We start from the raw sequence: 24,367 nt of genomic DNA on the forward strand, positions 1-24,367 counted from the left end.
CCCTCATTACCCACTGCCTCCCTGTCACAATAGCAGTCACTTCATTTCACTGACCACACATATGGCGGCCATTCTGTGGTAACTTGCTGGGGTACTGTAATAATATTTATTGTCTGACAGGGTCCCAGAGCAAATAGTTTGAGAACCCCTGGTCTAGGTCAACAGTCAAAAGGTCGACATGTGCTTTTTCACTGTTTTTTTACCTGAATGTCAACACAGTCGACATGGACACAGTTTAAAGTGCAATGCGTCGGGCACGGTGCCTCGCTATGCTGGGCACACTATTTTATTCTCCCACCACGCCCTAGTGGATGGTAGGGCATGAAATACCGCCTGTCGGCACATGTTGGCTCAAAGAACAGTGAAAAACTCCATGTCGATTTTTTGACTGTCGACCTAGGCTATATCAAACTAATGACCTGTTGAACTAACGACCTGTCAAACTAATGACCTTTTGCCCTAGAACCATGTAGACCTAGACCCATTTCGACCTAATGGTGTCGGCCTAATGACTGTCGACCATAATGCTGTAGACCAAATGACCGCATCCCGCACCCACTGCAATTAAACGTTGCCCCTTATATCCTCTTCCTGACGTTATTTGCGGAGATCTACTCTGTGGGTGGCTCTGAGGAGGGAGAGAAGGAAGGTCTGACTGACAGCTGATTCCCTTCAGATCCAGCTTATCAGAGATCTGCCATACACTGCAGCCGGTGGCTATTGTGCGACTCATTTATAGATTGACCTAACGAAGGTCATCTCGGCTTTTTGATCTGTGGGCTCCACATTACAACCTGGGTCTAGTTTATTCATATCATTGTTTTCGTTGTCTGTGCTCTATTCCAACATCGGGAAAATTCTGGTCATTGTTTTCTGATGAGGACCCTATGGCTCTCCAGCGACTGCCTGCTTTAGAACACTGCTTGAATTGGTGGACAGTGCCCCTGTTTACAAAATAAATGTAAAAAAAATATGTAATGGGTAGAATGGTACAGTGGTTAGTATTGATGGCTCACAGTGCTGAGGTCTTGGGGTCACTTCCCACCATGGCATTATCTGTGTGCAGTTTATATGTTCTCCCCAATGGTTGCGTACGGTTCTTGAGTGCTCCAATTTCCTCCCACACTCTCAGCACATAATGGTCGGGTAATTGGCTTCTGACAAAAATGACTCCCTGCTTAGTGGCTGGCTGCAAATAACCGTCACAGTTTCCTCACCACCCAGCAGGTCACAAGCTCCAGGTCAGCCAGCAGGTGCACAGGGAGAGCTCACCAAGTGCCACATTTTCCAGAGCACAATGGTGATGCATTGTGAATGATAGGCGGGTGTTCTGCCACATAACTACAAAAGAAAGCAACCGATGACAACACCAATATCATTCTACAAAAGAAAGCAACCGATGACAACACCAATATCATTCTGCACACCTATGGACCAAGACCTTTAATTTGGTAGATGTGCCCTGCTCAGAAAACGGTAACATAGAACCATGTCACTCATAAAAGTCGACCTTTTGCTAGTAATCTATAGATATTATTAGAATCTCGCAGACCAATCTATCTGCCTCAGAAGGGACCCTGGTAGCGTAAACCCTAAAACAATACTCTCTGCACCCAGACCGCCGCCTGCCAGCGCTCTAGAACGCGCCTGTCAGGACAAAGAGTCCCAAGGCAGCACCTATTCAGGCATTCTGTGCTGCATTCCTGCTTGTTTTATGTGTTATCTCCCTCTCCGAGATGGGAGAAGCCGTCAGACTCCTCTGCAGATAGTAATCACATTAACTTTTATCACCAAAGTGAGATTGTGTCACTCAGCCATTCTCTGAATAAAGGTCACACCGCGCTCAAGTACATCACGATTGCTTTATGTGGCTGGTTCCTCGTCACCGGTGGGTTACGCTGTAAGCACATTGCTTAGCGCGGAAGTTCTTCTGCTTATTGAAAATCCAATATGACATTACATGTGTCAGGACCCATTCTCATGTTAATCAATAGAGGCCTTTGTCTGTATGTTTATAATCTAGTAACTCCTATACAGTCCTTTAATTTAAGACTATTATACCCTCTCCAGTGTTAAGAAGCAGCTCGTTGTATAGAAGAGCTGTGGAGGACATGACGGAGGTCTTGCATGGTCTCCTCTGTAATGATATCCGGCTGTCATTTTCTCAGCGTTTGGTAAGGTGCCCTCTGCAAATAATGCCGCACACCCACCTTTGTGCCCGTCAGCTGACAAGTTACCCCCCTTCTGGTTGGTCGCAGTCTGAATGGATTTGATCAGGCAGACGACAATTGATCAGTTTCAAATAATGCCACCGAATTGTCAAGCAGGGACATAGATATATATATAACGGTAATAATAACACTCAATTGGTCGACTCAAATATTATTATAATTTTATTTATAAGGCGCCACAAGTGTTTCGCAGCGCCGTACAAAGGAACAGTACAGGGAGACAAACTTGACATTACAGTAAATGAATAACAAAATAGAGTACAGATAAAACGAATGCCACAAGTCAATACACATTACAGCTAAAATGTAAGTAGCGAGGACTTGGTCAACGTACTACTAGGGGCTGGTGGCCAAAGATGGAGATGAGCATGTGGACGAAGATGGCCGCTGAGTGTTTGAGTATAGGAGAGCTGAGAGTGAATAGAGGGCTTTGACAACAAGAGGAAAGAGGGCCCTGCTCTGAGGAGCTCACAATGTAGTATATTGGTTGACACACATTCGGTCTACATGGCCACAGGGTTGACATAATAATAGTTTTCCACAATTTTCTAGTTAACAAACCAACCAAGTACAAGTGACGCAAGGCCCCAGCGAGTGTCTCATGCAGCATCGGATAAATGCTCTGAGATCAGACTTCTTGTTCCACGGTCACTTAGCTACTTCCCAGAGTCCTTTACATCCTGCTGCACACAAGAGGAAGGCCTTGCTGTACCGTACGGCTGCCATTATACCAGCGTGTTGCCAGATTAGTACTTCTGGATGGAACGTGCCTGAAAGGAGCAATTACTGGGTTCTCCCATTTCACCAGCGGCGGAGAAGGTAACATCCATCGCAATATATAATTACACAATATATATTTTATTTCTCTCCACTTCATTAATGACTGTGGAATTAGATCGATAGAGATGAGTCCGATTAGTTACATTGTAATAACTTTGTAGGAACCGAAGCCAGAAAATGAAATTAAAGTGTTTGCTGGAGAATTGATAAAGCAACAGTCGGACGTTTATAGTGGGTTCCATCATCTCCAAGGTTCTACCCCCCCAAATAAAATCTAACCTGGTGTAGACTGGATATGTCGAGGGGAAGTGGGTGTGGAACATAGGATCCACGCTCTGGTACCGCTGCGATCAGCACTTTACAGTTCACAATTGTAGTCCACGTGGCTTGTAAAGTATGAAAAAATTTCAAAAATGAAAAAAATCCATAAACCTCATGTTGACCTTCTCATGCGTGGCCCATTAACATGGAATGGCAGCTAAAGTGCTGCAATTCCATGTGTTACAGGCAATGCCGTTCTCTTATTTCCTAGTACAAATGTCTGCAGTTCTGCCGCCCTGGTGGATAATAGGTGCACTGCGTGGCCTCACTCGGCTCCTGCCGCATAGCAGTTTGGGCTACAGAACCTCCTGCAGTGACACCAGCTCATAGTGCAGAAGGTACCGTGGGTTCAGCAGTGGGCACCATGCTCAGTAGAATTTTACATTGGTTGAGTTTCCGGCCTTCGCCTTCTCCTGCAGTTAGTTACACACCTAAGGCTCTCATAGTGATCTTCCACTGTTACGTAAAGCAGGCACCAGTGTAGATTTCCAATAACTCAAATCCTAAATTGTCCCAGTATTAAAACCCAAGCCTTGTGCTCATCCCCAACATTTCCCAGCATGGAGCTTCTCTCTCCTGAACTGGCTGCGAGGCATTTACTTTCCGTGCTCGTTCCACATGCACAAGCTGCAGAATTTGATTATCTCTTAAAGCTTCCCCAAGTCTCAGGGGTCTGTGCAGGTTTAAGCTGGATAGTTGTGGAGATAGGACACCGCCAGCGGCTCCGCGTGTCAGAATTATTGATTGCATGGAAAAGGGAATGATGTATTCTGCGCGGCCCCGGACACTCTCTCGTGGGGATCAGTTTTTCTTCATTACCTGTTATTTTATTTGACTCTGCTAAAATGCAATAACATATTCCAGGCCCTGGTGACAACGCTGAGACAGGACCAAAGCTCCTAATGAGCAGGTAATACCACAGGGACCTTCAAGTCACACCTTCCAGAGGTCTCAGTGGGGGGGGGGTACAGTCATGCCCGATTGTGCTGGGGCAGGAGTCCGCAGTCGTGCCCGACTGTACTGGGGCAGGAGTCTGCCCGACTGTACTGGGGCAGGAGTCTGCCCGACTGTACTGGGGCAGGAGTCTGCCTGACTGTACTGGGGCAGGGGTCCACAGTCACGGCCTGATCTGAGTATCTGCATCGCTATTACCTTATGTGTAATGAAATAGGCCATGTATGTATTGTTGCTGTATTACTGGCGCACTCAGACAACAGGTCAGAAATAAGCTGCTGGTAATTAAGAATAAATATAATCCAGGACACAGCTCCTGAGACTCTGGTCCCGAGCTGCTGGCGTCACAGACGAGCGACCCTCCGCGATGACATCTTGTTGAGTTACAGTCATCTTTAAGCTATTATTATTGGCTCACAGAATAGGCTTCATTTTAATGAATTATTTAAGATGCATTGTTATTAGGCTGGTGTCTATAGAACACACATGTAACATGCGTGTAATACAGTGCTCTCTGTATCTTTACCATCGCAAAGACTTACTGACCCTATGACCAGCATATACTGCAGTGACCATCTCCATGTCCTGTATATAGCACCGGTCACTGTCCCTGGAGACCTACTGCCCCCCTCCCCAGCATACACTGCAGTGACCATCTCCATGTCCTCTATATAGCACTGGTCACGGTCCCTGGAGACCTACTGACCCCCTCCCCAGCATACACTGCAGTGACCATCTCCATGTCCTCTATATAGCACTGGTCACAGTCCCTGGAGACCTACTGACCCCTTCCCCAGCATACACTGCAGTGACCATCTGCATGTCCTGTATATAGCACTGGTCACGGTCCCTGGAGACCTACTGACCCCCTCCCCAGCATACACTGCAGTGACCATCTCCATGTCCTGTATATAGCACTGGTCACGGTCCCTGGAGACCTACTGACCCCCTCCCCAGCATACACTGCAGTGACCATCTCCATGTCCTGTATATAGCACTGGTCACGGTCCCTGGAGACCTACTGACCCCCTCCCCAGCATACACTGCAGTGACCATCTCCATGTCCTGTATATAGCACTGGTCACTGTCCCTGGAGACCTACAGTACATACCACTACCCCAGCATATACTGCAGTGACCATCTCCATGTCCTGTATATAGCACTGGTCACTGTCCCTGGAGACGTACATACCACTACCCCAGCATACACTGCAGTGACCATCTCCTTGTCCTGTATATAGCACTGGTCACGTTGCACCTGCAGGACAGACCCGAGCCCTGAGGACAAGGACAGGGCACACAGCACTTTGTCTGCCCTCCATAAACCGTTCCAGCAAAAATAACTTGCACATTCTTCTACCCTATTCTTCCCATCTTGTCTCCATGGAAACTACAGTGAGGTGAGCGGAAAAACTGGGAACTTTGTATAAAGGGGAACTAACTATACTATACATGCATCACAGCTCCAGTTACTGTATATTATATACGGCTAGTTCCATTGTACCTGTCTGCATGGAAGAGGCTAATCTCTGAGAAACGAGGGAGTGACCAGCCCATGTACTGCGGTGACATGTGTGTCACGGTATATAAGTAGATATAGGACCTTATTCTGGTCCGTTCACATGCTAGCGAGTGGAGGGCGGGGACGGTGGGCTGGCCCATTTAGCATATGGGAATGCCCAGCGTTTCATCGGCGTTCCCATCAGAATGTTGGGCATTCTCATGCCAATGGGGCTGTGACGGACAGGGGACGGGCAGCTGACATCACCTAGCGTGCACGCATATGTAAGGTTGCTCAGGTGCGTGCACCTTCCACATCTTTCGATGGTCAATCATCGAAAGATATGGGACGGTCCCAGTGGCATGCGAGTGGCTGTTCATGTAAAACATCCATTCACAGCCAGTGCAAAAGGTGGGCCGGCGTACGACATTCGCAAGGCGGGATCTGGTCACCCGTAAGGATGTGAATTCGCACCCGAGCGAATGAACCAGAAAACCCCCATAGTCCCTGTTCGTCCTCCTTAGAATGAAGCCGCTGTAGAATTTCTACTGTCAGATATGTTTTAGGCAATAGGAGAATGGCTCAGAATGGGTACTTACGAAGACTGTGCAGCATCCGCTTGGCTGTAGGTACAGGGGTAAGAGCTGGGATCGCTTCCTTAATCTCATCATATTTATTGGGTTTGCATTGATACTGTTCGTCGGATTAACAAGTAATCATAGGGGAGAGAAAGAGGGGAAGATCTCACAGTGAAAACAGCTCAGAGAAGTTTCCAAAGCCTCTCTGCTCACTACGTCCTGTGCGGGGTGAGTGTGGCTGGTAACATGGCATTGTGAAACATCCGAATGCCTCAATTATTATCATCCACCTAAAATCACAAAAGGAGAAAGATTCCTTCTATAGCCTGATACGGGGATTTTATGACATTAATACATTTAAATGGGATTATTGCCACTTTAATGTTATGTTCGCACTAGAAAGCCCACTCGAAGCAAAAGCTTTGAAAGTTAGTCTGCTACCCTCTGTGTGTGTTTGTGCATGTGTGAGAGAGAGAGTTGTAGTTTTACTCTCTGCCAGCAGGGGGCAGTGTTTCGGAGACTCACGGACACAAGACATATATTGATGACAAATGTAATCTGATGTGCATTCAGGCATTGTGCAGAATAATGTTTTGGAATCGGATGCGGATTAGTCAAAGAGTCTCTTGCAAGGGAGCGTAGAATACTCGGTCACATTTGTGTATGGAGGACCCTAACCGGTGACTGCTCTTGAGCCCCATGGGAGCATAATCAGACTCTCTTTGGAATGTGTCTTATTTTAATTAATGTTTCTACAGGGTTTGCTTCTAGGAGAAGATGAGAGGCTATCACTGTGTTTTTTTGCCTGTAGCTTTGTGCTATGTAGCAATGATTTGTGTCTTAAAGTGCCCATACACTAGAACAATTTTTTTGTCAATTGTCTGATTTTCGACCGATCGTCCGTAAAAATCGGCCAATTTTACCGATATCTGTCAGATGCGCGCTCCCGCGGATATTTTGCTAAATCTTCTGATCTTACCTGCTGCAAGAACAGAAAATGTAACTGAAGATCCGTAGGAAAGAACGCACAGGAATTTTAAGATCAATCTTTGGTAAAGATGTGCGCTTGCCTGACATCTTTGGTCCAGGACGGACAAAAGATTTCAAGGCTAATTTATGCGCAGATCTTTCTAGTGTGTGGGCACCTTAAATGTATGTTTGTGGCAACATTGTGACTGCATTTAGGTGATGAACGGTAATTTAGGCAGCCTTCACCAGGCCGACGCCAAATACAGCGATATGGTTTATGCCACCAGTGATAACCAGGTGTGCTTCATTAGGTTGACAGTATTTGGGTTGACACCAGAAGGTTAACATGACCAATGTCAACTATACCAAAAGGATGACACACAACTAACGTCAACATTCATTTTGAGCTTTTTGGGACGTCCATGTGTACACTGAGCATGTGGACCACCCCAATCAGGGTACCCCGTACCCTCGCATGGCTCATTTCGCTTGCTAGACTTCGGGCCACTTTTCTGTTCCCAATCAGTCCACATGGACGGTAAAGTGAAAAAAAAAAAATCCCCCAAAACTCATTTTCATGTGTTGAACAGTGTGTTGTTGGCCTATTAACTGTTTAACTGTTGACATACTATCCGGATTCCCCCCCCCCCTTCCCTTCTTCTCCCCGTTCTCTCTCCCTCTTCTTCTTCTCCCCCCCCCCCCCCCCTTCCTTCTCTCCCCCCCCCTCCCTTCTCTCCCCCCCCTCCCTTCTCTCCCCCCCCTCCCTTCTCTCCCCCCCCTCCCTTCTCTCCCCCCCCTCCCTTCTCTCCCCCCCCCTCCCTTCTCTCCCCCCCTTCTCTCTCTCTCCCCCCTCTTCTTCTCTTCCCCCTCTTCTTCTCTCCCCCCCCCTCTTCTCCCCTCCCCCCCTCTTCTCCCCTCCCCCCCTCTTCTTCTCTCCCCCCTCTTCTTCTCACCCCCCCTCTTTTTCCCCATATGCTGGCAATCTGCAACATGGAAATCAGAGACGAGAACTAGCATTTGATGTTTATCTCTTCGGGGAACTTTAAAGAATGCAGAACACCGCTAGGCTTACAATGCCCATGTATCTGTAGTAATTGGTATATTTACACAGTGACAGCTCTGAGAAACTGGTCAGGACAAGGTTGGGGATGGCTAAATTAGAGCTGTCATCTTGTGTATAAGGCAGACGAGCCAAGTGGGGGGACGAGGGTGGAATTGGACAAGATGTCCGACAAGATAACGTGTCCAGTAATTCATCAGGACACAAGTTGTGTTTACATTACAAAGTGCCTCCATAATGTAACAATCAGGTAGAGGACATTCAGGAATGTCTTATGATGTGCCTCCATTTAGCCAGAAAAACATTGGATATAAATGATCTGACCTTAACCATGACTGGATAGGCTGCAATCTGTGATGTTCCTTGTGATGGAACAAGTTGCATTCTCTTAGAGGTCATTGGTTTGTAGTGTCTGTATAGGCTGCATTCTCAGTAATGCCACTGGTTCATAGTGAAGGGGTTGGCTGCACTCTCAGTGATGTCACTGGTCCCTATTGACTGGTTAGACTGCATTTTCAGTGATGTCACTGGCTCCTAGTGAAGGAATAGCCTGCAATCTTGTGAATATTAGTTCATGCATCTGCTAGGTGTGTTGGGAACCAGTACATTTGTGTTATTAGAGATATCACATATCTCATTGTGTTTGGGGTACAAGTTAGGAAATGCCTCTGATCTCAGGTCATTTAGGTGCTGCAGCCCTTTAGCTGAGGTGGTCTGTATAATGTGACCTATTCTAGTATCTGACTTCTCACACGACTTGTAGATAATTTGTGTTTTCCACTATGCCATTAATTTGTTGCCTTTAGACCTGTTTTTGCATTATACATCCTCTTATCAGCTCTACATGAGAACATTAATTATTAATTACTACATTTAACAAAAAATCATTTGGTGCATAATTATCTCCTGAGGAAGAAAATACTTACAGCGAGCGGTCTGCCCTTAGCCCTGTCTGTTACCCTTTAAAGTGATTCAAGATAATATAACAAACGCCCCAATCTAATTAGATACTAGATAGCAGTCATCGGCTGCATGGGGATAGAAGTAAGCCCTGGATGGGAGGATGGTAAGAAGCCCTGTATATGGTGGATGGTAGGAAGCCCTGTATATGGGGGATGGTAATAAGCTCCGGAATATGGGGGATGGTAAGAAGCCCTGTATATGGGGGATGGTAAGAAGCCCTGTATATGGGGGATGGTAAGAAGCCCTGTATATGGGGGATGGTAAGAAGCCCTATGTATGGGGGATGGTAGGAAGCCCTGTATATGGGGGATGGTAAGAAGCCCTATGTATGGGGGATGGTAGGAAGCCCTGTATATGGGGGATGGTAAGAAGCCCTATGTATGGGGGATGGTAGGAAGCTCTGTATATGGAGGATGGTAGGAGGCCCTGTATATGGGGGATGGTAGGAAGCCCTGTATATGGGGGATGGTAGGAAGTTCTGTATATGGGGGATGGTAGGAAGTTCTGTATATGGGGGATGGTAGGAAGTTCTGTATATGGAGGATGGTAGGAGGCCCTGTATATGGAGGATGGTAGGAAGCATTGGATGGGGGGGTGGCAGGAGGCCCTGTATATGGGGGATGGTAGGAAGCCCTGTATATGGAGGATGGTAGAAAGCCCTGTATATGGGGGATGGAAGGAAGCCCTGTATATGGAGGATGGTAGGAAGCCCTGTATATGGAGGATGGTAGAAAGCCCTGTATATGGAGGATGGTAGAAAGCCCTGTATATGGAGGATGGTAGAAAGCCCTGTATATGGGGGATAGAAGGAAGCCCTGTATATGGGGGATGGTAGGAAGCCCTGTATATGGAGGATGGTAGAAAGCCCTGTATATGGGGGATGGAAGGAAGCCCTGTATACGGGGGATGGTAGGAAGCCATGTATATTGGGGATGGTAGAAAGCCCTGGATGGGGGAATAGAAGTAAGCCCGGGATGGAAGGAAGCCTTGGATTGGGGGGATGCTCCTAAGCCCTGTATATGGGGATGGTAGGAAGGCCCTGGATGAGGGGATGCTAGGAAGCCCTGCATATGGGGATGGTAGGAGGCCCTGTATATGGAGGATGGTATGAAGGCCCTGTATGGGATTATCCAAGCTTGCAAATGTCCTAGCCCTGAGCAGTAGTATAGGCTGCCTGCTTGTACATATAATACTGTAACTGCGTCACTGTTGGTGGTGATACAGTAGAGATGGTCTCAGCAGCCATCCTAGTGTCCTAGCCTTGAGCAGTAGTATAGGCTGCCTGCTTGTACATATAATACTGTAACTGCGTCACTGTTGGTGGTGATACAGTAGAGATGGTCTCAGCAGCCATCCTAGTGTCCTAGCCTTGAGCAGTAGTATAGGCTGCCTGCTTGTACATATAATACTGTAACTGCATCATTGTTGGTGGTGATACAGTAGAGATGGTCTCAGCAGCCATCCTAGTGTCCTAACCCTGAGCAGTAGTATAGGCTGCCTGCTTGTACATATAATGCTGTAACTGCATCATTGTTGGTGGTGATACAGTAGAGATGGTCTCAGCAGCCATCCTAGTGTCCTAGCCCTGAGCAGTAGTATAGGCTGCCTGCTTGTACATATAATACTGTTACTGCATCATTGTTGGTGGTGATACAGTAGAGATGGTCTCAGCAGCCATCCTAGTGTCCTAGCCCTGAGCAGTAGTATAGGCTGCTGCTTGTACATATAATACTGTAACTGCGCCATTGTTGGTGGTGATACAGTAGAGATGGTCTCAGTAGCCATCCTAGTGTCCTAGCCCTGAGCAGTAGTATAGGCTGCTGCTTGTACATATAATACTGTAACTGTGCCATTGTTGGTGGTGATACAGTAGAGATGGTCTCAGCAGCCACCCTAGTGTCCTAGCCCTGAGCAGTAGTATAGGCTGCTGCTTGTACATATAATACTGTAACTGCGCCATTGTTGGTGGTGATACAGTAGAGATGGTCTCAGCAGCCATCCTAGTGTCCTAGCCCTGAGCAGTAGTATAGGCTGCTGCTTGTACATATAATACTGTAACTGTTCCATTGTTGGTGGTGATACAGTAGAGATGGTCTCAGCAGCCATCCTAGTGTCCTAGCCCTGAGCAGTAGTATAGGCTGCTGCTAGTACATGTAATACTGTAACTGCGTCATTGTTGGTGGTGATACAGTAGAGATGGTCTCAGCAGCCATCCTAGTGTCCTAGCCCTGAGCAGTAGTATAGGCTGCCTGCTTGTACATATAATGCTGTAACTGCGTCATTGTTGGTGGTGATACAGTAGAGATGGTCTCAGCAGCCACCCTAGTGTCCTAGCCCTGAGCAGTAGTATAGGCTGCCTGCTTGTACATATAATACTGTAACTGCATCATTGTTGGTGGCGATACAGTAGAGATGGTCTCAGCAACCATCCTAGTGTCCTAGCCCTTAGCAGTAGTATAGGCTGCCTGCTTGTACATATAATACTGTAACTGTGCCATTGATACAGTAGAGATGGTCTCAGCAGCCATCCTAGTGTCCTAGCCCCAAGCAGTAGTATAGGCTGCCTGCTTGTACATATAATACTGTAACTGCATCATTGTTGGTGGTGATACAGTAGAGATGGTCTCAGCAGCCATCCTAGTGTCCTAGCCCTGAGCAGTAGTATAGGCTGCCTGCTTGTACATATAATACTGTAACTGCGTCATTGTTGGTGGTGATACAGTAGAGATGGTCTCAGCAGCCATCCTAGTGTCCTAGCCCTGAGCAGTAGTATAGGCTGCTGCTTGTACATATAATACTGTAACTGCATCATTGTTGCAATGGTGGTGATACAGTAGAGATGGTCTCAGCAGCCACCCTAGTGTCCTAGCCCTGAGCAGTAGTATAGGCTGCCTGCTTGTACATATAATACTGTAACTGCGTCACTGTTGGTGGTGATACAGTAGAGATGGTCTCAGCAGCCATCCTAGTGTCCTAGCCCTGAGCAGTAGTATAGGCTGCTGCTTGTACATATAATACTGTAACTGCGTCATTGTTGGTGGTGATACAGTAGAGATGGTCTCAGCAGCCATCCTAGTGTCCTAGCCCTGAGCAGTAGTATAGGCTGCCTGCTTGTACATATAATGCTGTAACTGCGTCATTGTTGGTGGTGATACAGTAGAGATGGTCTCAGCAGCCATCCTAGTGTCCTAGCCCTGAGCAGTAGTATAGGCTGCTGCTTGTACATATAATGCTGTAACTGCGTCATTGTTGGTGGTGATACAGTAGAGATGGTCTCAGCAGCCATCCTAATGTCCTAGCCCTGAGCAGTAGTATAGGCTGCCTGCTTGTACATATAATACTGTAACTGCATCATTGTTGCAATGGTGGTGATACAGTAGAGATGGTCTCAGCAGTCACCCTAGTGTCCTAGCCCTGAGCAGTAGTATAGGCTGCCTGCTTGTACATATAATACTGTAACTGCATCATTGTTGGTGGTGATACAGTAGAGATGGTCTCAGCAACCATCCTAGTGTCCTAGCCCTGAGCAGTAGTATAGGCTGCCTGCTTGTACATATAATGCTGTAACTGCGTCATTGTTGGTGGTGATACAGTAGAGATGGTCTCAGCAGCCACCCTAGTGTCCTAGCCCTGAGCAGTAGTATAGGCTGCCTGCTTGTACATATAATACTGTAACTGCATCATTGTTGGTGGTGATACAGTAGAGATGGTCTCAGCAACCATCCTAGTGTCCTAGCCCTGAGCAGTAGTATAGGCTGCCTGCTTGTACATATAATGCTGTAACTGCGTCATTGTTGGTGGTGATACAGTAGAGATGGTCTCAGCAGCCACCCTAGTGTCCTAGCCCTGAGCAGTAGTATAGGCTGCCTGCTTGTACATATAATACTGTAACTGCATCATTGTTGGTGGTGATACAGTAGAGATGGTCTCAGCAACCATCCTAGTGTCCTAGCCCTTAGCAGTAGTATAGGCTGCCTGCTTGTACATATAATACTGTAACTGTGCCATTGATACAGTAGAGATGGTCTCAGCAGCCATCCTAGTGTCCTAGCCCCAAGCAGTAGTATAGGCTGCCTGCTTGTACATATAATACTGTAACTGCATCATTGTTGGTGGTGATACAGTAGAGATGGTCTCAGCAGCCATCCTAGTGTCCTAGCCCTGAGCAGTAGTATAGGCTGCCTGCTTGTACATATAATACTGTAACTGCATCATTGTTGGTGGTGATACAGTAGAGATGGTCTCAGCATCCATCCTAGTGTCCTAGCCCTGAGCAGTAGTATAGGCTGCTGCTTGTACATATAATACTGTAACTGCATCATTGTTGCAATGGTGGTGATACAGTAGAGATGGTCTCAGCAGCCACCCTAGTGTCCTAGCCCTGAGCAGTAGTATAGGCTGCCTGCTTGTACATATAATACTGTAACTGTGCCATTGATATAGTAGAGATGGTCTCAGCAGCCATCCTAGTGTCCTAGCCCCAAGCAGTAGTATAGGCTGCCTGCTTGTACATATAATACTGTAACTGCATCATTGTTGGTGGTGATACAGTAGAGATGGTCTCAGCAGCCATCTTAGTGTCCTAGCCCCGAGCAGTAGTAGAGGCTGCCTGTTTGTACATATAATACTGTAACTGCGTCATTGTTGGTGGTGATACAGTAGAGATGGTCTCAGCAGCCATCCTAGTGTCCTAGCCCTAAGCAGTAGTATAGGCTGCCTGTTTGTACATATAATACTGTAACTGCGTCATTGTTGGTGGTGATACAGTAGAGATGGTCTCAGCAGCCATCCTAGTGTCCTAGCCTGAGCAGTAGTATAGGCTGCCTGCTTGTACATATAATACTGTAACTGTGCCATTGATACAGTAGAGATGGTTCCCACGTCTGTCCCCCTGCAGTCAGCATCTGCGTATAATGATGAATGACAATGGGATGTACAGTATGAGCTGGCATATCTCCTAGTAAATGAGCACATTTGGATGATCTATGTCACTCATTAAGCATCCCGAGAATATAGTTTATTGTATAATGAGGAGACTGCCATTATCACTTGTGCATCCTGCGAGAGCCGGTGATCTCTGGAAGATGCTGGCGGCTGCAGTTCTGAATAAACCTCTCTGAGATTGTCATGTTTCTCCCTCTGTTCTCACCAGGACTTTCTCACAGACCTCATGATGTCTGAAGTGGATCGATGCGGCGATAATGAACATCTTATATTTCGGGAGAACACTTTGGCCACCAAAGCCATTGAGGAGTACTTGAAGCTAGTAGGACAGAAGTATCTACAAGATGCCCTAGGTATTTGTTATTCTATTTGTATGACTTAAAGGACAACTTCAGCTGATAACAAGAACCCTGCGTTCCTCTCCCCAGAGGCAGAACTCCCCAGAGGCATAAACTCTGCATAACACCCATTGGGGCAGATGTAGTAAGCCTGGTAATAACACACCAGCCAATCAGCTCCTAAATGTCAGCTGATCCCTATTGGCTGGTGCATTAACACCTTCCACTTTATCAGGCTTAGTACATCTGCCCCATTGTGTGGTCAGAGAAGACCACTGATTTAAGCTCTGTCACTTATTGCAAATCATGGATCGCACCCGGGATGTGGAGCACACAATGACCAGGCAATAAGCCGGATTGCTGATGTCATTCGTGGGCGGAGCGGAGTGTGTCATCCAGTGTGTGGGGTCTGGGGGGGCCGAGGCAGCGCTTGGTTATCTCTCCAAATGCTGCTTCCTCCATAGTGTGAACGGGACCTGAGTCGCTTGATCCGGGTTACCCGTTCACACTGCACAGCAACCAATGGTTGACCCGGGTTATTTTGCGATGGGTAAGGGGTATTAGGGGTAATTTTGTAAGAAAATATCCCGGCTATGTACTAAGTGCACCGCACAGAGATAGAGATGACCGGTGTCCCCATAAGCGACTTCCCTAGGGTTTCGGATGTGTCATTTGTGAATGACCCCCTCGGGTGAAAGCACCGCGCCTGCAAGTAGAGCCAATTTCCGGAGCCGGGCGGAGGTTGCAGGAGAGGGATTGGAAGACTGCGAGTGAGTCGCCAGAGGCAACCAGTGGTTTATGGCGTAAAGTAAAAGGGTTAAATTCCAAAAAGAATAAAAGAGGGGTTAGAGCATTAATCCCCTAATAAGCAGCCTGCTGGAGGTTTCTGTGACATCTTCTGCATTTAGTACATAACAACAATTCATACAGCAGTTTATACATCATTGCTTGATAACCAGTCAGAACAAAGTATATTTAATGTTGTGTAATGTCTCCATCAAACACAATCAGTTTTGTTCTACTGAACATTATAAAGGGAAGTGATGGTGGAAAGCCACCCCCCCCCCCCCCCCACCACCACCCCCACCCCATCCTCCCTCCGATACAATGCACGTAGCGGCCCCTCCCGCTGGTATCCGTTGCCGCCTGTGTGTACAGGACAGATCAGAGAATGGACATTTATGGCTGTTGTGCTCCTATCTGCTTTTTACACTTCATTAGCAGAGCTGTAATTACCGAGTCATTTTCCAGTCTGGTGGACTTGTGACTTCTCCCGCTAGCAGTGAAACCTCAGTGCCCAGGAGGATGCTTTCATCCCCCCCTCCCCCCCCATATACAGGCTGCCGCAGGCCCACCGGGGCCAGTAATGGACTGCAGCCTGAAGACTCCACCGACGCCATGCACAGCAGTATAAATATAGCGATACATAAAGTGGTTTGAGTGGGTGTATAACGTCACCGGCTGCAACAGCGGCCCTGCACACAAAGGGTTATAGCTGGGAGGCGTAGATGTGATTCTCCTACAAATAACATTCAGGCTTCGGCTGTCTCACAATTACATAGAAGATCAATAATAACCTTATAGGCCAGCGCAGCAGAAAGTCCCATTGCTGGTAAAATCGGGTGTTTTCGTGGGCGAGAGGGCGTTTTATTCCCTTTTCTTCACTGCCGTCCTGTGAGAACTCATTAAAATAATTGAAGAAAATAGAAATGTTTGGAATGAATGACAGTGTTTTTTTTTTTATAGATTTTTGTTTTCTAATTAATTTTATAAAAATTCTGCAAAAATTTTATTTAATAAAAAAATTCTGTATCTCTGCTGCCAGCCGGCTCGCACTTGGGCGTATTTACAGAGACTGTTCTGGTAACGCGGCACGTTAACCCTTACCACGCCAGGTCGGGATTTAAACTGGAAGTGTCATTTAAACAAATAATAACTGACCATTAAATTGAAACTTTTTTAAAGAGATATAATAGAATTCAAAATGATATAATACATAAGTTATATACACCTATGGAATGCTGCCAAAGGCTGTCAGCGATCCAGTATTGCAGGATCCTCCTGTGTACTTTACTGTAGGTGTATGTAGTATATGAGACCCTTATGGGGCAACAACTGGTCCAACTGTGTTGGGTTCTTCGTACCCTCAGTGCAGGACCCTACTCTGCGTTCTCTGGGCAGGAAACACAATGGCAGACCTCCTCATATAGTAATATGAGGATTGCGCTGTACGGAGACCAGTCCCAGTACAGGCCGCTCTGTAGTAGCTGTAGGCCAGGATGTGGTCCCTGATTGCTGCTCTGTTTTGTCCTCAGGTGAGTTCATCAAGGCGCTGTATGAATCAGACGAGAACTGTGAGGTGGACCCCAACAAGTGCACAGCATCCGACCTTCCCGAACACCAGGGGAACCTGAAAATGTGCTGTGAGCTGGCGTTCTGCAAGATCATCAACTCCTACTGGTCAGTAGCTCTCCGACCTGCAATGCATTAGCAGTGTTATACATATATTGTAGGCTGCCCAGTAACCGGGGTAGCCTGCTACCGGAAGGTGGAGCTGGATGTTTAATATGTGCAATAGAGTGAGTTCTAGGATCTGCGAGTCCTTTTCATGGAGTCGCTTCCCAGCGGCCTACTGTAGTCCGTGGTGGATAAATGAAAATAAGCCGTATATAGGGGGTTATTCAGACCTGATTGCACGGCTGAGGTCCTTCTACCAATGCGTTTCATTCTACACAAGCTTCATCAGGGGTGCGCAGTGCTGAGATAATAGTTGCATCAGTCAGGATTGATTAGAAATGAATGAATGCATTCTCCATTATTTCTGAACTGAGTCCGCTATAAACTAATCCTGTCTGTCCTAATATGGTCAGTACAATGGCGTAGTCAGCCTGCAGCCTCTAGAGCAGGCTTTCCCAACCACGGTCCTCAAGGCACACCAACAGTGCAGGTTTTAGTGATATCCAGGCTTGAGCACAGGTGACTTAATTAGTACCTGAGTGATTCTAATTAAACCATCTGTGCTGAAGCCTTGATATCACTAAAACCTGCGCTGTTGGTGTGCCTTGAGGACCGTGGTTGGGAAAGCCTGCTCTAGATACAGGGCTACTACACATCCACTGGCTTATATATAATGAGTGCAGTGTGTCCAAGGCACATGGGCCCCCACACCACACACCCTGCACTTACCCTACGGATTACAGCGCGAGCAGCAGCAACACAGAAATCACTGGGGAAATGGAGCAACGTCCATTTTCCCAGAATTTCACACATGCGTAGCAGACTCTGGGACAGCGCTAAGGTGCCCGGAGTGTACAGTGCTGTGGCTAGAGAGGAGGGGCCCAGACGTAGCGTCCCTGTACAAATCCCAGCATTCACTTCCACAGTTTAACAGTTATGGTATCAGGGTATGCTAAACTGTGGCGAGGCATGCTGAGATGTGTAGTTCCACAGCAACTGTGGCCCCACAGGTTGCCTACTCCCCGGTTTTTACTTCGTATAGTTTACAATCCATACACAGGGCTGGAGGAGAGGGCTGAGCCTCGGTGCTGGTGGTCACAAGTGGTACTGCAGTTTGGCTTCTTACACCAGATCTAAATTGATTGACATCAATGTTGTGTTTCTGGGGCTGATTACACATTTACTAACACTTTGATATATAAAAACACCCATCTGTTAGTAAATGTGCGATTTAGCCCCTAAATTGTAACATGGATGTCAAACGATTCAGTTATCAATTAGAATTGAACAACCTTCAGCAATTGGACCCCTTAGTATCCCTAGGACAGTATATTTTGAGGGGTTCTAAGGGTACATTTACTAAAGCATAGAAACCAATCAGATTTTGCCTATCATTTTCTAAAGTTTAGCCTCTGTAATTATCCCTAACACACCAGTAAAGCGTCTATCCGCACAGTACTGGGCAATACAGCCACACACTACTCTACCTGCTATAACACCATTGGCCCTTATTCTGGTTCACTCGCAAAGACAAATTTCTTCTTAAATGGGCAAAACCATTCTGCACTGCACGGGGGGACAGATGTAACATGTTCAGAGAGAGTTAGATTTGGGTGGGGAGTTGTACTTCAAAGTGAGATCTATATTGCAGTGTAAAAATAAAGCAGTCAGTATTTTCCCTGCACAGGAACAAAATAACTCACCCAAATCTAATTCTCTCTGCACATGTTACATCTGCCCCACCTGCAGTGCACATGGTTTTGTCCATTTGAGAAGGAATTTGCCTTTGTGAGTGATCTAGAATAAGGGCCTACATTTGGGGGATATAATGCCTATTTTTGGCACATGTATCTTACAGTATTGTCAGCGACAGATCAGCCCATAAATGCCACAACTGCTCCCACGCTGCTGCTATACAATGCAGATAATTACTGGAGGAGGAGTTCAGGAAATATGAGAAACGGCAAATTAAAAATATAGTCATTTAGATTGCGGAAAATAAGAAGCGGCTTCAGCAGCGTTGTGGGGCCTTTGCCGTATTACAGGGAACCGAGTCGTATAATTGGCGTTATATTTAGCCATGTTCACGTTCCACCTCGCAGTTCTGTGAGCCGTAAATTGTGCTTCTTACGATGACAACAAAACTGCAATCTATCTATATAAACTGCGCTCGGCAGAACGACTTCCCGTGTCTGTAATCACCACATATTGACGTTTCGGGAAATTGGACGTTTTTTTTTTCCTGAGAATATCAGCAAAAAAAATATAAAGTACTATATCTCGTGTCTGCCTTTCAGGACCCCTGGCAATCATATATTTAAAAAGGAATTGAATGGCTGTGGTAATAGCACAGTTTAGACATCTGGAATGTTCCGGAACAAGTGGCGCGCATCGCGCGTTGGAGACCATTAGCGAGGGGCTGTGTAATGAGCGATGAAGCGCAATGTCTCGCACACATCTTCATCCTTCATGCTGCTCTTATCATCTGGTGATTTTTATTCGCCTCCAGCGTCCTCTCTGAAAATGGCCCTAAACTGGCAGAAATGTAACGTTTATGTGCGTCAGATAATGCCGTCAGTCCTCGGAGGGCCGCGGCCAATGGCTAATGCAGCATTTTATTCTCACACATAAAGCTAAACGTAGCAGGAAAAGGAAAGAGAAACAATTGCTCAATGAATATAATATTGTGTGTGTGTGTGTGTGTGTGTGTATGTATGTGTATATATATATATATATATATATATATATATATATATATATACACATAGTTACCAGTCCGCCCAGGACAGTAGCGCCCGTCCCAACAAAGGGGTTAAGGGGTTAGTTAGCCTTGTGTAATGTGTTTTGTCGGGTGTAAGACTGGGACCATTCAGAAAACCTTGGCGGTGGGTGACAGCACTTGGGCCATTTATCTCATTTAGCAATACTCCTTGTACAAACACCCACCTGCCCCCCCCCCCCATACTCCTCTCATCCGCATGAACCACGCAGAGCCTGTAGAGGTGAGAAGGAAGCACGATCGATAGAGCAGCTGGGGGTGTTGTCTTCATAACACTCTGAGAACACACCGGGGATTTGGCTGCCGCGATCTTACTGGTAGAAATCAATCCCTGGAGGTCGTCAGACAATTAGAGACAACATAGAGCCAGGTGGTGTCACAGATGACAAAGTGCTTCAGTAAAAACTGAATAACAATAATAATAAGATGGCTCCTATATGCCCAGAGTGCCAGTGATCTTACGATCATCGCCGTTCCTGTGCCACAGCGCCGCGCAACATCAACAACGGAGAATTGCACAAAATGGAAATAGAAAATACATGTGGGGTCAGAGAGAAAGTACAAAAAACCTGCGCTCTATAATGTACCTTCCTATCCCGGCTACAAGAAGCAGCTGGATGGATACAGGACCTATCTGTGAACCTGCAGGTCCTGCATTTACTGTCAGGTGTTGGGGCCCCTGAGAGGGCTGTTACATTTCTCCTAAAACTTGACAGATCTAATGTTAGAGGCCAGTTCTCTGTATCCATCCAGCCGCCATCGCCTCCAGCTGACATCAGCGCAAGGTCCTAGTGAGATGGATTTAAAGGGGGAAGGGGGTGTGTGCTTTACTCCCCCCCCCCTTTTCTGTCATCACGATTGGTGAGAAACTTGCACCTCTATAAAGCTCCTAACTGTCATGGTACAGTAAGTTATCATTTATGATGAAGATTAGTGTTACTGCATCGCACCCCTGCTGGGACGGGATTTAATGGGCAGCTTGATCCTGTAGCAGTAACCCACAACTGCCTTCATACAATCCATACAATAAGTTCCCACTTAGCAGCAATTTCCCATCACTCCTGAGACCCGATGTCCATTACTCTGCCGTAATCTCCCAATCAGCGGCTATTTTATGTCTGCTGCTCCTGGAGGACATAAAGCTCTGCTGTGCGTTCTGTCAGGGACGGGCGTCTGCAGCAAGCCAGGCGTAGCCAGAACAAGCCAGAAATACACTGCGCAGAAAGCATCTGCGAGCGAAGCCTCACTAGCGCGACGTCCGATGTATCGGCGGCACTGGAATCACGCTAAATCATTTACATCGAAATACAGAGGCTTGGAGAGAGATAAAGTACCAGCTAATCAGCTCCTAATGGCCATATCACAGGCTGTGTTTGGAAGATGACAGTTAGTGGTTAGTATTAAAAGGCAAATTCCAATTCTGCCAACTGCTCGCCCCCAAACGCCACCACCATTATGTATTACACGGTTGTGGGAGGGGCTTATTTCTTGCATGCATAAAGTCTGACCAAGAGATCCGAGAGTTCTATTCACGGATAAGGTCCAATGTTCTTGCGGTATTCTGTGATCAGTGATAGTATATCGCCAAGGACAGAGCAGAGAGAACTGCACATTTCTGAATGTAGAAACCGGCCATTACCTTGTCACGTCTGACAGCCTTGCTGGAGAGCAGGTAGCAATTCTGCGCCGATAAGGCTGGAACACGAGGCCGGCAATAGATCTCATTGGGTTTGTGATTATTCTGTTTGCAGCGTTTTCCCCAGGGAGCTGAAAGAGGTGTTTGCATCCTGGAGGCAGGAGTGTAACAGCCGAGGTCGCCCGGACATCAGCGAGAGACTCATCAGCGCGTCCCTGTTCCTGCGCTTCCTCTGTCCGGCCATCATGTCCCCGTCATTATTCAACCTGCTCCAGGAATACCCGGACGACCGGACAGCGCGCACTCTGACCTTGATCGCCAAAGTCACGCAGAACCTCGCCAACTTTGCAAAGTGAGTGCCTGACCCCCGGGGGGAGGGGGTAATTGCGGCAGCGCCTGTTTTCTATTCCACAGAGCTCATCAGAGTCTGGCAATTAGCGCAGGAAAATCAATGGTCCTCACTTGTATTGACTTTTAATTCCATCCTTCACTGTGTCGATTACACTTCTCTGTATCAATTTAAAGAAGCACTCGCGCCCCAGCGGCAGGCGGGAGCAGGAGTTAATTGGAAGGGCTCGGAGACGGAATATGTTTCTACCCCCCTCTCTAATGTGTACAGAGGAAGAAATGAGGGAGTTGGCGCCTGATGGGGCAGCAGCGGTGACCGCATTAATTAGGTCACTACCCGGCTGCATTTACTGGCAGGAATGAGGCCTGAGGAGCTGTTCAAATGTAACATTTCATATAGGGGCATTATAGCACGGCAGTGCTCCATGTGCAGCTGCTGCAGCCAAATGGTATATGCCCTATTGGGGCAGTGATCCAATGGGGTATATGAGTATTTACTAACAGTTATTTACAGAGAACACACATTACAGAGAGAGTATCAGTCCCTGCCCCAGTGGTGCTTACACTCTACAGTATATCCCCTATCACATGTACACATACATTACAGAGAAAGTATCAGTCACATCAGCCCCTGCCCCAGTGGTGCTTACACTCTATATTCCCTATCACATGTACACACATTACAGAGAGCGTATCAGTCACATCAGTCCCTGTCCCAGTGCTGCTTACACTCTATATTCCCTCTCACATGTACACACACATTACAGAGAGCGTATCAGTCACATCAGTCCCTGCTCCAATGGTGCTTGCACTCTATATTCCCTATCACATGTACACATACATTACAGAGAAAGTATCAGTCACATCAGCCCCTGCCCCAGTGGTGCTTACACTCTATATTCCCTATCACATGTACACACACATTACAGAGAGCGTATCAGTCACATCAGTCCCTGCCCCAGTGCTGCTTACACTCTATATTCCCTATCACATGTACACACACATTACAGAGAAAGTATCAGTCACATCAGTCCCTGCCCCAGTGGTGCTTACACTCTATATTCCCTATCACATGTACACACACATTACAGAGAGCGTATCAGTCACATCAGTCCCTGCCCCAGTGATGCTTACACTCTATATTCCCTATCACATGTACACACACATTACAGAGAGCGTATCAGTCACATCAGTCCCTGCCCCAGTGCTGCTTACACTCTATATTCCCTATCACATGTACACACACATTACAGAGAGCGTATCAGTCACATCAGTCCCTGCCCCAGTGGTGCTTACACTCTATATTCCCTATCACATGTACACACATTACAGAGAGCGTATCAGTCACATCAGTCCCTGCCCCAGTGGTGCTTACACTCTATATTCCCTCTCACATGTACACACACATTACAGAGAGAGTATCAGTCACATCAGTCCCTGCTCCAGTGGTGCTTGCACTCTATATTCCCTATCACATGTACACACACATTACAGAGAGCGTATCAGTCACATCAGTCCCTGCTCCAGTGGTGCTTGCACTCTATATTCCCTATCACATGTACACACACATTACAGAGAGCGTATCAGTCACATCAGTCCCTGCTCCAGTGGTGCTTGCACTCTATATTCCCTATCACATGTACACACACATTACAGAGAGCGTATCAGTCACATCAGTCCCTGCCCCAGTGGTGCTTACACTCTATATTCCCTATCACATGTACGCATACATTACAGAGAGCGTATCAGTCACATCAGTCCCTGCCCCAGTGGTGCTTACACTCTATATTCCCTATCACATGTACACACACATTACAGAGAGCGTATCAGTCACATCAGTCCCTGCCCCAGTGGTGCTTACACTCTATATTCCCTCTCACATGTACACACACATTACAGAGAGCGTATCAGTCACATCAGTCCCTGCCCCAGTGGTGCTTACACTCTATATTCCCTATCACATGTACGCATACATTACAGAGGGCGTATCAGTCACATCAGTCCCTGCCCCAGTGGTGCTTACACTCTATATTCCCTATCACATGTACGCATACATTACAGAGAGCGTATCAGTCACATCAGTCCCTGCCCCAGTGGTGCTTACACTCTATATTCCCTCTCACATTTACACACACATTACAGAGAGCGTATCAGTCACATCAGTCCCTGCCCCAGTGGTGCTTACACTCTATATTCCCTCTCACATGTACACACACATTACAGAGATAGTATCAGTCACATCAGTCCCTGCTCCAGTGGTGCTTGCACTCTATATTCCCTATCACATGTACACACACATTACAGAGAGCGTATCAGTCACATCAGTCCCTGCTCCAGTGGTGCTTGCACTCTATATTCCCTATCACATGTACACACACATTACAGAGAGCGTATCAGTCACATCAGTCCCTGCCCCAGTGGTGCTTACACTCTATATTCCCTATCACATGTACGCATACATTACAGAGAGCGTATCAGTCACATCAGTCCCTGCCCCAGTGGTGCTTAC

The 24,367-nt window shown here is 46.9% G+C and overlaps 1 protein-coding gene across 9 annotated transcripts in view; it reads left to right on the forward strand.

Annotated features, from left to right (window-relative positions):
* DAB2IP (DAB2 interacting protein) overlaps nt 1-24,367 on the forward strand; it is a 499,976-nt gene that overhangs the window by 421,065 nt on the left and 54,544 nt on the right. For all 9 annotated transcript variants that reach the window (XM_083161386.1, XM_083161390.1, XM_083161388.1 and 6 more), the window contains 3 exons: nt 14,509-14,653; nt 16,954-17,098; nt 21,626-21,862. In XM_083161386.1, coding sequence (XP_083017512.1) covers nt 14,509-14,653; nt 16,954-17,098; nt 21,626-21,862 — 527 coding nt within the window. The remainder of the gene's footprint in view (nt 1-14,508; nt 14,654-16,953; nt 17,099-21,625; nt 21,863-24,367) is intronic.

This window comes from Crinia signifera, chromosome 9 (genome assembly GCF_055691185.1).
Source record: "Crinia signifera chromosome 9, ASM5569118v1, whole genome shotgun sequence".
Lineage (NCBI taxonomy): Eukaryota > Metazoa > Chordata > Amphibia > Anura > Myobatrachidae > Crinia > Crinia signifera.